Source organism: Microtus pennsylvanicus, chromosome 1 (genome assembly GCF_037038515.1).
Source record: "Microtus pennsylvanicus isolate mMicPen1 chromosome 1, mMicPen1.hap1, whole genome shotgun sequence".
NCBI classification, from domain to species: Eukaryota; Metazoa; Chordata; class Mammalia; order Rodentia; family Cricetidae; genus Microtus; species Microtus pennsylvanicus.
The window spans coordinates 93,013,100-93,022,547 of record NC_134579.1 but is presented as its reverse complement, the minus strand read 5'-3'; the positions used below and the strand labels follow the sequence as shown (position 1 = coordinate 93,022,547).

General features: G+C 49.3%; 1 protein-coding gene across 3 annotated transcripts in view; it reads left to right on the top strand.

Moving 5' to 3' along the window:
* The first annotated feature begins 1,583 nt into the window (after positions 1–1,583).
* Positions 1,584–9,448, top strand: part of Daglb (diacylglycerol lipase beta) — a 35,847-nt gene continuing 27,982 nt past the window's right edge. Inside the window, exons 1-2 of one of the 3 annotated variants that reach the window (XM_075973739.1) lie at positions 1,584–1,767; positions 4,207–4,358. In XM_075973739.1, the coding sequence (XP_075829854.1) occupies positions 1,673–1,767; positions 4,207–4,358 (247 nt within the window). In that variant the 5' untranslated portion in view covers positions 1,584–1,672. The remainder of the gene's footprint in view (positions 1,768–4,206; positions 4,359–9,448) is intronic. The other 2 variants (XM_075973756.1, XM_075973747.1) reach the window with 2 other exon arrangements.

The window sequence follows — 9,448 nt, the reverse complement described above, 5'->3', positions numbered from 1 at the left end:
CATGTCTCAATTTATCAGCATGCCAGGCAGCAGTCACACTTGGGCCAGGGAGAGATTCAGCACACAATAAGGAAACAAGAGCTAGGAAAAGGCCCACGCTGTGCTGTGCTGTTAGCTAAGGGCCTCAGGGAGGCATCTGGGAAATAATGACACCACACCTGAGACCTGGATGAAGAGATTCAGAGACAGAGCAGCTGGGGTAAAGTGCTGGCCTAACAAATCCCCAGAACCAAAAAAAGAAAAAATAAGTGTGTGTGTGTGTGTGTGTGGCAGGGTGGGGTGGGGTAGGGGGGGCAAAAGAAAAATACCTGTAAGGTACCATCTCCATAAGAGGAAACTGAAAATGTTAAAATCTGGGGGTGAGGGGCTAAGGAGATGACTTGCTGAACTGGTGTGAGGAATAAAATTCAGATCCCTGGAAACCCAAGAAAATGCAGGATGGGCAAGGAAGTACACCTGTAATTACAACCTAGGAAGGGGCAGTCAGAAGATCCCCACAGCAAGCTGGCTAGCAAGACTACACACATCAGCAAACTCTGTATTAGATTGAGAGACCTTGCCTCAGTGAACAAAGTGAAGAGTTATTGGGTATGAGTCTTTTGTTTTTGTTTTTGGAGACAGGGTTTCTCTATGTAAGCCCGGCTGTCCTGGAACTAGCTCTGTAGACCAGATTGGCCTCGAACTCATAGAAGAGACCCGCCTGCCTCTGTCTTCCAAGTGCTGTGATTAAAGGCATGCGCCATCACCATCTGGCCTTTATTTGGAGAGGGGGAATGAATCTTGATATCAACCTCAGCCCGCCACATGCATGAGCACACGTGCACACGCATCTACTACACGGTGCACCCCAAACACATACAAAAACACGCACATGCACACCACCGACACAAAAACACTGGGTAACTAAAACGGACGTGATGTGAGGGTAGATGACAGCAGGTGGAAGACTGGGAATACAGACACAAATTACGAGCTTTTGATGTAAGACTCTGCGAGCAAGATCTCTGCGAAGAGTTAAGATGTACTCTGTGCCCAAGAGCAGCCTTGCAAGTCTTAAGCATAACCTAGACTACGTCTGATCGGTCACCGAGGTCACCCGGGGGGCTGTGGGGAAGAACGGCAACGAGCGAGACTGGCCAGGAGCAGGGATGAAGGTGGCTACACCACGGTGTGTAGGAGAGAAGGGAGAGCCGTGGAGCTGCGAAAAGGAGTCAGACCTTATCTCGCCAACCGCTGGGTGGCCTGTCAGACTTGAACTCAGTCTTGAGTCCTAAGGAACCACAAATGACAGTAAAGTCGCCCCACGCTTAGAAGATTCAGGGACCCAAGCATTAAGTCCCAGCTTCGCCATTAGCGGCAGCGGCAGTGTGAGGAGAGCAGTCTTTCCAGGTCTTTCGAATCTTTATCTGTTAAACAGAAATGACCACGTCGGAACAAACCTCACACACCCTCCGATCCGCAGTCGATGGCCAGCAGCTAACTTCCGGACCAGCGGATCTGAGAAGCGAGCCAAGACGGCGGCGTGCTAATCAATGCGCGTGCTCAGGCCTCGGGCCAGAGGGCGCATGCGCTAGCCTTTACTTAAGCGTGCGCCTGCGCGCCCTGAGGCCCTGGCCGCCCACGGAGTCAGAAGGGCGCGCGCGACTCAGGGCGGCGCAGTAGGAGGTGCACCATGCCGGGTATGGTGCTGTTCGGCCGGCGCTGGTCCCTGGCCAGCGACGACCTGGTGTTCCCCGGGACTTTCGAGCTGTTCCTGCGTGTGCTGTCGTAAGTGAGGTCGCCGTGCGGGCGGGAGGGCGCGCTGTGGCTGCAGAAGGCGATCCAAGTCGCCCTCCTCGGTGCTTAACGGCAGCCGCGCCTGCCGAGCTCGGTCTGTCTGCACCTAGACCGTAGGGCAGTCGCTTTGTGCATTTGACAGGTGTCCCGGTCCTGCAGCGCTGCGGGGCACGAGCGCTAGGGTGCGGCGCGGAACCCTGGCACTGGGAGCGTGAGGGAAGCATGAGCATCCAAAAATCCGTAGCCTCCAGGTCTCTCCTTTCAGGAGCCCGGCTTTGGAACTTTGCATCACTCCCGTGTTTTTTGCTGGGCGGGTAGCGAAGTAACCTGTTTCTACAAAAACAAACATTTGAGCAATTACAATTTCAGAGCAATTCACAGAAACCAGTATAATAGGTTGGTTTTGCAAAACGTAGCCACGCTCAGTGGGAAACGGCACTAGTGCGTGAAGTCAGCTCCTGGCATGCCTGGCAACGAGGAATAGCGTTCTTAGGAAAAAGCATTCTCAAGGAGGAAAGGAATGGGAACACAGAAGCTCTTTCTAGGAACTTTCAGCTTCTAAGGGCTGGGTTTTTCTCAGATCGTTTTGCCGTTATTTCCAGACACAGAGCCTTGGTGTATGCAAGACGGACAGAAAAAGTTATCTAGGACCTGGGGGGTGTAACTCATTTTGGTAGAGTGCTCACCTCGCATGCATGAGGCCCTTGCCTGGATCCCCAGCACCACACAAAACTCGTGGTGGCGGTGCACACCTGTAATCCCAGGACTAGGGGGTGGCAGCAAGAGGATCAGGAGTTCAAATTCACCCTTGGATACGTATTGAGGGCGACTGGGCTGCACAAGACCCTATCTTGAGAAAAGAAAAGCTACCCAAAGCAATCCTTCATTTTTTCCCCTCTAATGCTTGAGCCCAGCCTCATTCATGCCTGCTAGGCAAGTGTGTTACAACGGAGCTAAATCCCCATCACCTGGAATGATGCCTCTTAGGGCTTTGAAATCTGAATCTTTGGAGGCGGGGGTGGGGGGGTGGGGGGGGGACTACGGACAGGGTTTCTCTGTAGCTTTGGCGCCTGTCCTGGAACTTGCTCTGTAGACCAGGCTGGCCTCGAACTCCCAGAGATCCATCTGCCTCTGTCTCCTAGGTGCTGGGATTAAAGGCATGGGCCACCACCACCCGGCTTGGAGTTTGAATCTTTACTAGAACAATCTTGGGCAGCAAGATCTCTCAATGGGTACAGGTGCTTGCTGCCAAGCCCAGTGACCAGAGTTGTATCCCCAGGTGGAAGAAGAAAACTGACTCCTTCGAGTTGTGCTCTGACCTCCCTCTGCAGGCATGCCATGACACTCCTTCCCAAGCAAAGAGTAAATAAATGTAATTTTAAAAAGCGGACATTCTTACTAAGTGGTGCTGTCCTCTGCTGACGTACCCCTAGGGTGAATTTGCCTGCTGGAGGTCTGAGCAGTATCACTGTTCACTGCAGAATTACAAAATGTACCCAGGAGCCCGCAGGGCTTCTCTTTTTGAATCTATGAGTTATTTTCATAATTTCCTTTGTGTGTGCTTGGTTTTGGACTGTGGTAGGCTACACTGCACATTACTATACGTGTACAAATCGTCCTGTGACTAGTTCGTCAACACAGCGTGTGGTTTCCAATTCACATGGTTCTAAGTCATGGCAGGTGTTCAGGTGTTTTCCCGAAGAACCCTTATGTATGCTTGCCTAGGCTTTGCTTTGTGATAGGGTCTTCTATATCTCTTGTTTGCCTCAAACTCTACTGTGGGGGGGGGGAATGATCTTGAACTTCTCATCCCCCTGCCTCCACCTCCCCAGTGCTGGGGTTGCAGGTGTGCACACTTAGTATATGTCATTGGGTTGACCTGAGGGCTCCTGCACACCGGGTAAACGCCCTACTAACTGAGCTATATCCCCAGCCTTTGTGTGTTTTTTAAAGATTTATTCATTTTTTATGCATACAGTGTTGTGCCTGCTTGTATGCCTGCATGCCATAAGAGGCACCACATCTCTTTATAGATGGTCGTGAGCCACTATGTGGTTGCTGGGTTTTGAACTCGGGACCTCTGGAAAGACAGCCGGTGCTCTTTGTCTCTGAGCTGCAGCCCTGCTTATTTGCTTTTTAAGTGGAGGCTCCTTGTGCAGGGTCTTGGAACTCAGGCTCAGGCCTGATTTATGATCCTCCTGCCACTGCCTCTCGGGTGCTGGGATTACAGGCGTGCCCAGTTCCTGGATTGCAGTAGATATAAAGTAAGAGCAGAAAACCACATGTGTGCCAGCAGTCCGGCTCTGGGTGGACTTTTTATGGATGGAAATTACATTCCACATTGAACCTTACCCTTGCATTGGAGACTATTAACTCCCTTTATTTCCTCATATTCTTGTTTTATGAACCCACTTTCTCCTTTGTCCGCAGATGGATCGCCAGTCTGACGTTGTATCTCGTGCATAGGAAGAAGCTGGACTGTCCTGGTGGAGCCTTGCTCAGCACCTACTTGATTGTTCTGCTTGTCCTCCTGGCAGTTATCATATGCACCGTGTTGGCCATGGTGTGTGTCAGCATGAGAGGTAAAGAGCCACATTTTCTGCGTGAAGCTGGGTTTTTGTCTTAACAGCCGTACTGCGATACCATTTGTATACATTACAGTCCACCCTTTCAGAGTGTATTCAGTGTCTTTTTTCCTTCTAAGATTGTTTGTGGGTTTATGTGTGTGGATAACCACATGCTTGTAAGTGCCTGCTGTGGTCAGAACGGGGCACTGGATCGGATAGCCTGGACCTGGAGTTGCAGGTGGTAGTGAACCACGCCACACAGGTGGTAGTCAACCATTCCACACAGGTGGTAGTGAACCACGCCACACAGGTGGTAGTGAACCACGCCACACAGGTGGTAGTCAACCATTCCACACAGGTGGTAGTCAACCACTCCACTCCACACAGGTGGTAGTCAACCACTCCACACAGGTGGTAGTCAACCACTCCACACAGGTGGTAGTCAACCCATTCCACACAGGTGGTAGTGAACCACGCCACACAGGTGGTAGTCAACCACGCCACACAGGTGGTAGTCAACCACTCCACTCCACACAGGTGGTAGTGAACCACGCCACACAGGTGGTAGTGAACCACGCCACACAGGTGGTAGTCAACCACTCCACTCCACACAGGTGGTAGTCAACCACTCCACTCCACACAGGTGGTAGTCAACCACTCCACTCCACACAGGTGGTAGTCAACCACTCCACACATGTGGTAGTGAACCATTCCACACAGGTGGTAGTCAACCACTCACACAGGTGGTAGTCAACCACTCCACACAGGTGGTAGTCAACCACTCCACTCCACACAGGTGGTAGTCAACCACTCCACTCCACACAGGTGGTAGTCAACCACTCCACACATGTGGTAGTGAACCATTCCACACAGGTGGTAGTGAACCACGCCATACAGGTGGTAGTCAACCACTCCACTCACACAGGTGGTAGTCAACCACTCCACACAGGTGGTAGTGAACCATGCCATACAGGTGGTAGTCAACCACTCCACTCACACAGGTGGTAGTCAACCACTCCACTCACACAGGTGGTAGTCAACCACTCCACACAGGTGGTAGTCAACCACTCCACACAGGTGGTAGTCAACCACTCCACACAGGTGGTAGTGAACCACGCCATACAGGTGCTCTGAACCAGGCACAGGTCCTCTGCAAGAGCAGCAGGTGCTCTTCATTGAGCCATCTCCCCAGCCCTTCACTAAGATTCCAACTGTTTCCGTAGTTGAAAAGCTATCACTACAGTTGACATCAGAGTGTTTTCTTCTTTGTGTATGTGATGTATGTACACGTTTGTGTGGACATTTGCACGCGTGTGAAAGCTGGAGGCTGACGCCACTGAATGCCACCCTGAATCATTCTCCACCTAATTTTTTGGCAGGGTGTTGTCAAAATTCCTTTCCTAGGGCAAAGTTTACCCCGCCTCCTAAGGTCCTGGCAACAAACCAAGGCATGATTTTATTTTTCTTCTGGGTGGGGCTGTCTCCACTCACAGCCAAGATGAGCAGACACAGGAGATTGTCCTGGAGAAGCCCTGACCTCTGTTCTATCCCTACCTGCATGTCCAGTGTTAGTTGATCCAGGTCCTTCCTGTCCAAGTTTGAATTGAATTTTTTTATTTTATTTATTTATTTATTTTTTGGTTTTTTTTTTTTTTGAGACAGGGTTTCTCTGTGGGTTTTGGAGCCTGTCCTGGAACTAGCTCTTGTAGACCAGGCTGGTCTCGAACTCACAGAGATCCGCCTGCCTCTGCCTCCCGAGTGCTGGGATTAAAGGCGTGCGCCACCACCGCCCGGCTGAATTTTTTTTAAAGATTTATTTTTTTTGTATATATAGTGTTCAGCCTGCATGTTTGCTGCACACCAGAAGAGGGCACCAGATCTCATTATAGATGGTTGTGAGCCACCATGTGGTTACTGGGAATTGAACTCAGGTCCTCTGGAAGAGCCGCCAGTGCTCTTAACCTCTGAGCCATTTCTCCACCCCACACTTCCTACTCTTACACAATTGTTTGCAGCACCCACACGAGGTGGCTCATAACGTTCTGTAATCCTAATTCCTGACGTCTCATGCAATCTACTGGTCTCTACTGGCTTTGCATGCACACAGTGTACACGGAGGGGGACTCAAATACAAGAATAAAAATGAAATTTAAAAAAATGTTTAGCTGGGCTGTGGTGGCAAATACCTTTAATCCCAGAACTTGGGAGGCAGAGACAGGCAGATCTCTGAGTTTGAGGCCTCTGTCTACAGAGCGAGTTCCAGGGCAGCCAGTGATACACAGAGAAATTCTGTCAGGAGGTGGGGAGTGGGGGGGGGAGAAGAAAAGAAAAAAAAAGATTAGTTCAGACCCTGGGGATGAGCTAAGTGGCCTCAGTACCACCCCCAGACCCCCAAATTAGTTCCTTTAATTGCTCTTGGTTATAAGTAACACGTTTTGCTAAATTGTCAGCCCACACGCTGCTGATCGTGCCTGTCGTCTAAGCACGTAGGAGCCAGAAGCAGGAGGACTGCTGTAAGTGTACGGCCAGAGCTACATAGTAAAACCCTGCCTGGAAACATGAATAAGTAAACAAAGTCAGTGCCATGGGTAAGATTTTTGGCTGGTGAGATGGCCCAGTGGGTAAAGATGTTTGCAGCCTGTACTGATGATCGTGCCCTGTGACCCACGCAGTAGGAGAGAACGTATCCCCACAAGTTGTCCTCTGACCTCCACAAACGTGTGACAGCACACATGTCCACCACACACAAATAAATGTTTAAAGAAAAGACTTCTTAAGGGCACAGTGGCTCACGACTTTAAACCTAGCGCTCAGGGAGGTAGAGGTACGTGACTCTTGAGTTTGACGCCAGCCTGGTCTAAATAGCAAATTTCAGACCAGCCAGGGCTACATAGTAAGATTCTGTCTCAAAAAAAAAATACATACATGCGTGCACACACACACGAATTTTAATGAAGAAAATTAAAGAAAAGATGTGGGGAGGTTGTAGCACATGGGGAAAAAGGTACATACAGGGATAGATGGATGGATGGATAGATAGATATATCAGCCTTTTTCTTTTTTTCCTTTCTTTCTTTTTTTTTTTTTTGTTTTTTTGTGGGTTTTTTTTGCATCAATAGGGATTGAACCTAGGGCCTCATACATATGAGGCAAACCCCTTCCACCTGAGTCAGCCCAGGTCTTTCTGAGATAAAGTCTGGCCTGAAACTGCAGTGGGCAGTTCTCTTGTCTTTGCCTGCCTAGCACAGGGATCACAGGCATGGCCACCAGACCCAGCAGTGAGGCTATCGTAGGAAATAAGGGAAGAACCCTGGGTCAGTAGAACAATAGTAAAGGGCCTGAAGAATAAAGGAAGACTTTTTCTTATTTTAAGAGGTTCAGACCCACAGGGCGGTGGTGGCGCACACCTTTAATTCCAGCACTCAGCAGGCAGAGGCAAGTGGATCTCTGTGAGTTTGAGGCCAGCCTGGTCTACAAGAGCTGGTTCCAGGACAGGTTCCAAAGCTACAGAGAAACGCTGTCTTGAAAATAAATAAATAAATAAATAAATAATTCAGACTCAAACACACTGTCTCTCTCACACACACGCACACACACATACACACACACACACACACATTAAAATAAGTGCATCATTGCATCAGGAGCTGGAAATGAATAGGCAGCTTGATTTGTTGGTGGGGATGTATTTAGCCAAACCTTTGGGGAGGCCAGTGTGACAATGTATGTGTATTAATCAGTTTTTACCTGTATGTTTGCATACACACAGGAGTGCTTGTGACCTTCCTTGTATGGTTTGTGGAAAGAAGAGCCAAGATGATTCTTTTTCATAGTCATAGATATGCGTGGCATAGTTAAGGACAGTTTTGCTTTTGTTGAGGTGTTTTCTTTGCTTCTTCAGGATATTACTGTGTCGCCCAGGCTGGCCCAAACTCAGGGTGCTATTCAGCTTCCCAATTGAGGGCTAGGATCAAAGGCTCGTACCTCCAGAACTTCCCCCCATGAAACCCTACAGTTGCTACTATATAGGGGGTAACTGAGGATGGTCTGCATTCAAGGCTGCTGGGTTTTAACAGAACTCATTCCATGTGAGGACTGCCATCCACCATGTCTGGGTAGGGTCCTTTGTCTCTCTGTTTGTGTCTGAAGAGCTCATAGCTCAACTTCTGTGTCAGAGAAGATGGCTGCAGTGGCTAAGGTGTCTGTCATACATAAATCTGTCGCATAGACTTTCTCTTTGTTGCTTTCAGGCAGGGACCTTGGGTCACTTTTAGGAAGTCTTTGTTAAATACAGCCTAATACAGCAGTGTCTCTGAAGGTCAGAGTCATCAAATTGGAATAGCTGCTAAGTAACCGGGGGTCTCTGCCAGCCTATTTATCCTGAGGATGAAAAGTAAATATGGAAATAAAAGTGTTTTTCTAGCCAGACATGGTAGTGCACACCTTTAGTTCCAGCACTCTTGAGGCAGAGGCCTTGTGTGTTCAAGGCCAGCCTGGTCTACAGAGTGGAACTTTGTCTTTAAAATGTGTTTTTCTAAGATCTAAACCAGATGAGGCCATCAACATTCTGTCACAGGGTGGGGAGGGACTCATGAGGACCCCACCTCTAGCTCAGGGACCGCTGGCAGTTAATGGTTGCTGAAGGAGGGGGAGTCATTTTTCTTCAGTGATGTAGCCCCTGGTAAACTGCCCGTGTTCCAGGGAATAACTCCCTGCCCGTGTCTAAGCAGTCACCCTAGTTAAACTCGGTGAATCACAAACAAGCAAAACAAAGCAAAAGCTACGGAGCTAGGAGTGGACTTCTCAGGAAGAAGGGGTCTCAGGAGTGGGAGGAGCAGGGAGGGGTAGTGACCAAAATGTTCCACACATATACATGACATTGTCCAAGAATTTAAAACAGTGTTTCTCTAGGTAGCTGCAGCTTCCTTCAGTATCTCGTTCATCTTCCGGGAAGTTAAACGCGTTCCATCTTTGTCCGCCTGTGTATTTGGTAAATGTTGTGTCAGAGGCTTTTATGTGGAAGTCCCAATCGCTGATGCTGCTGACCATGTTAGAATGTGTCCATATTTAGTATCCTACCAGCCCAGTGCAGGCCTGGGTTCCTG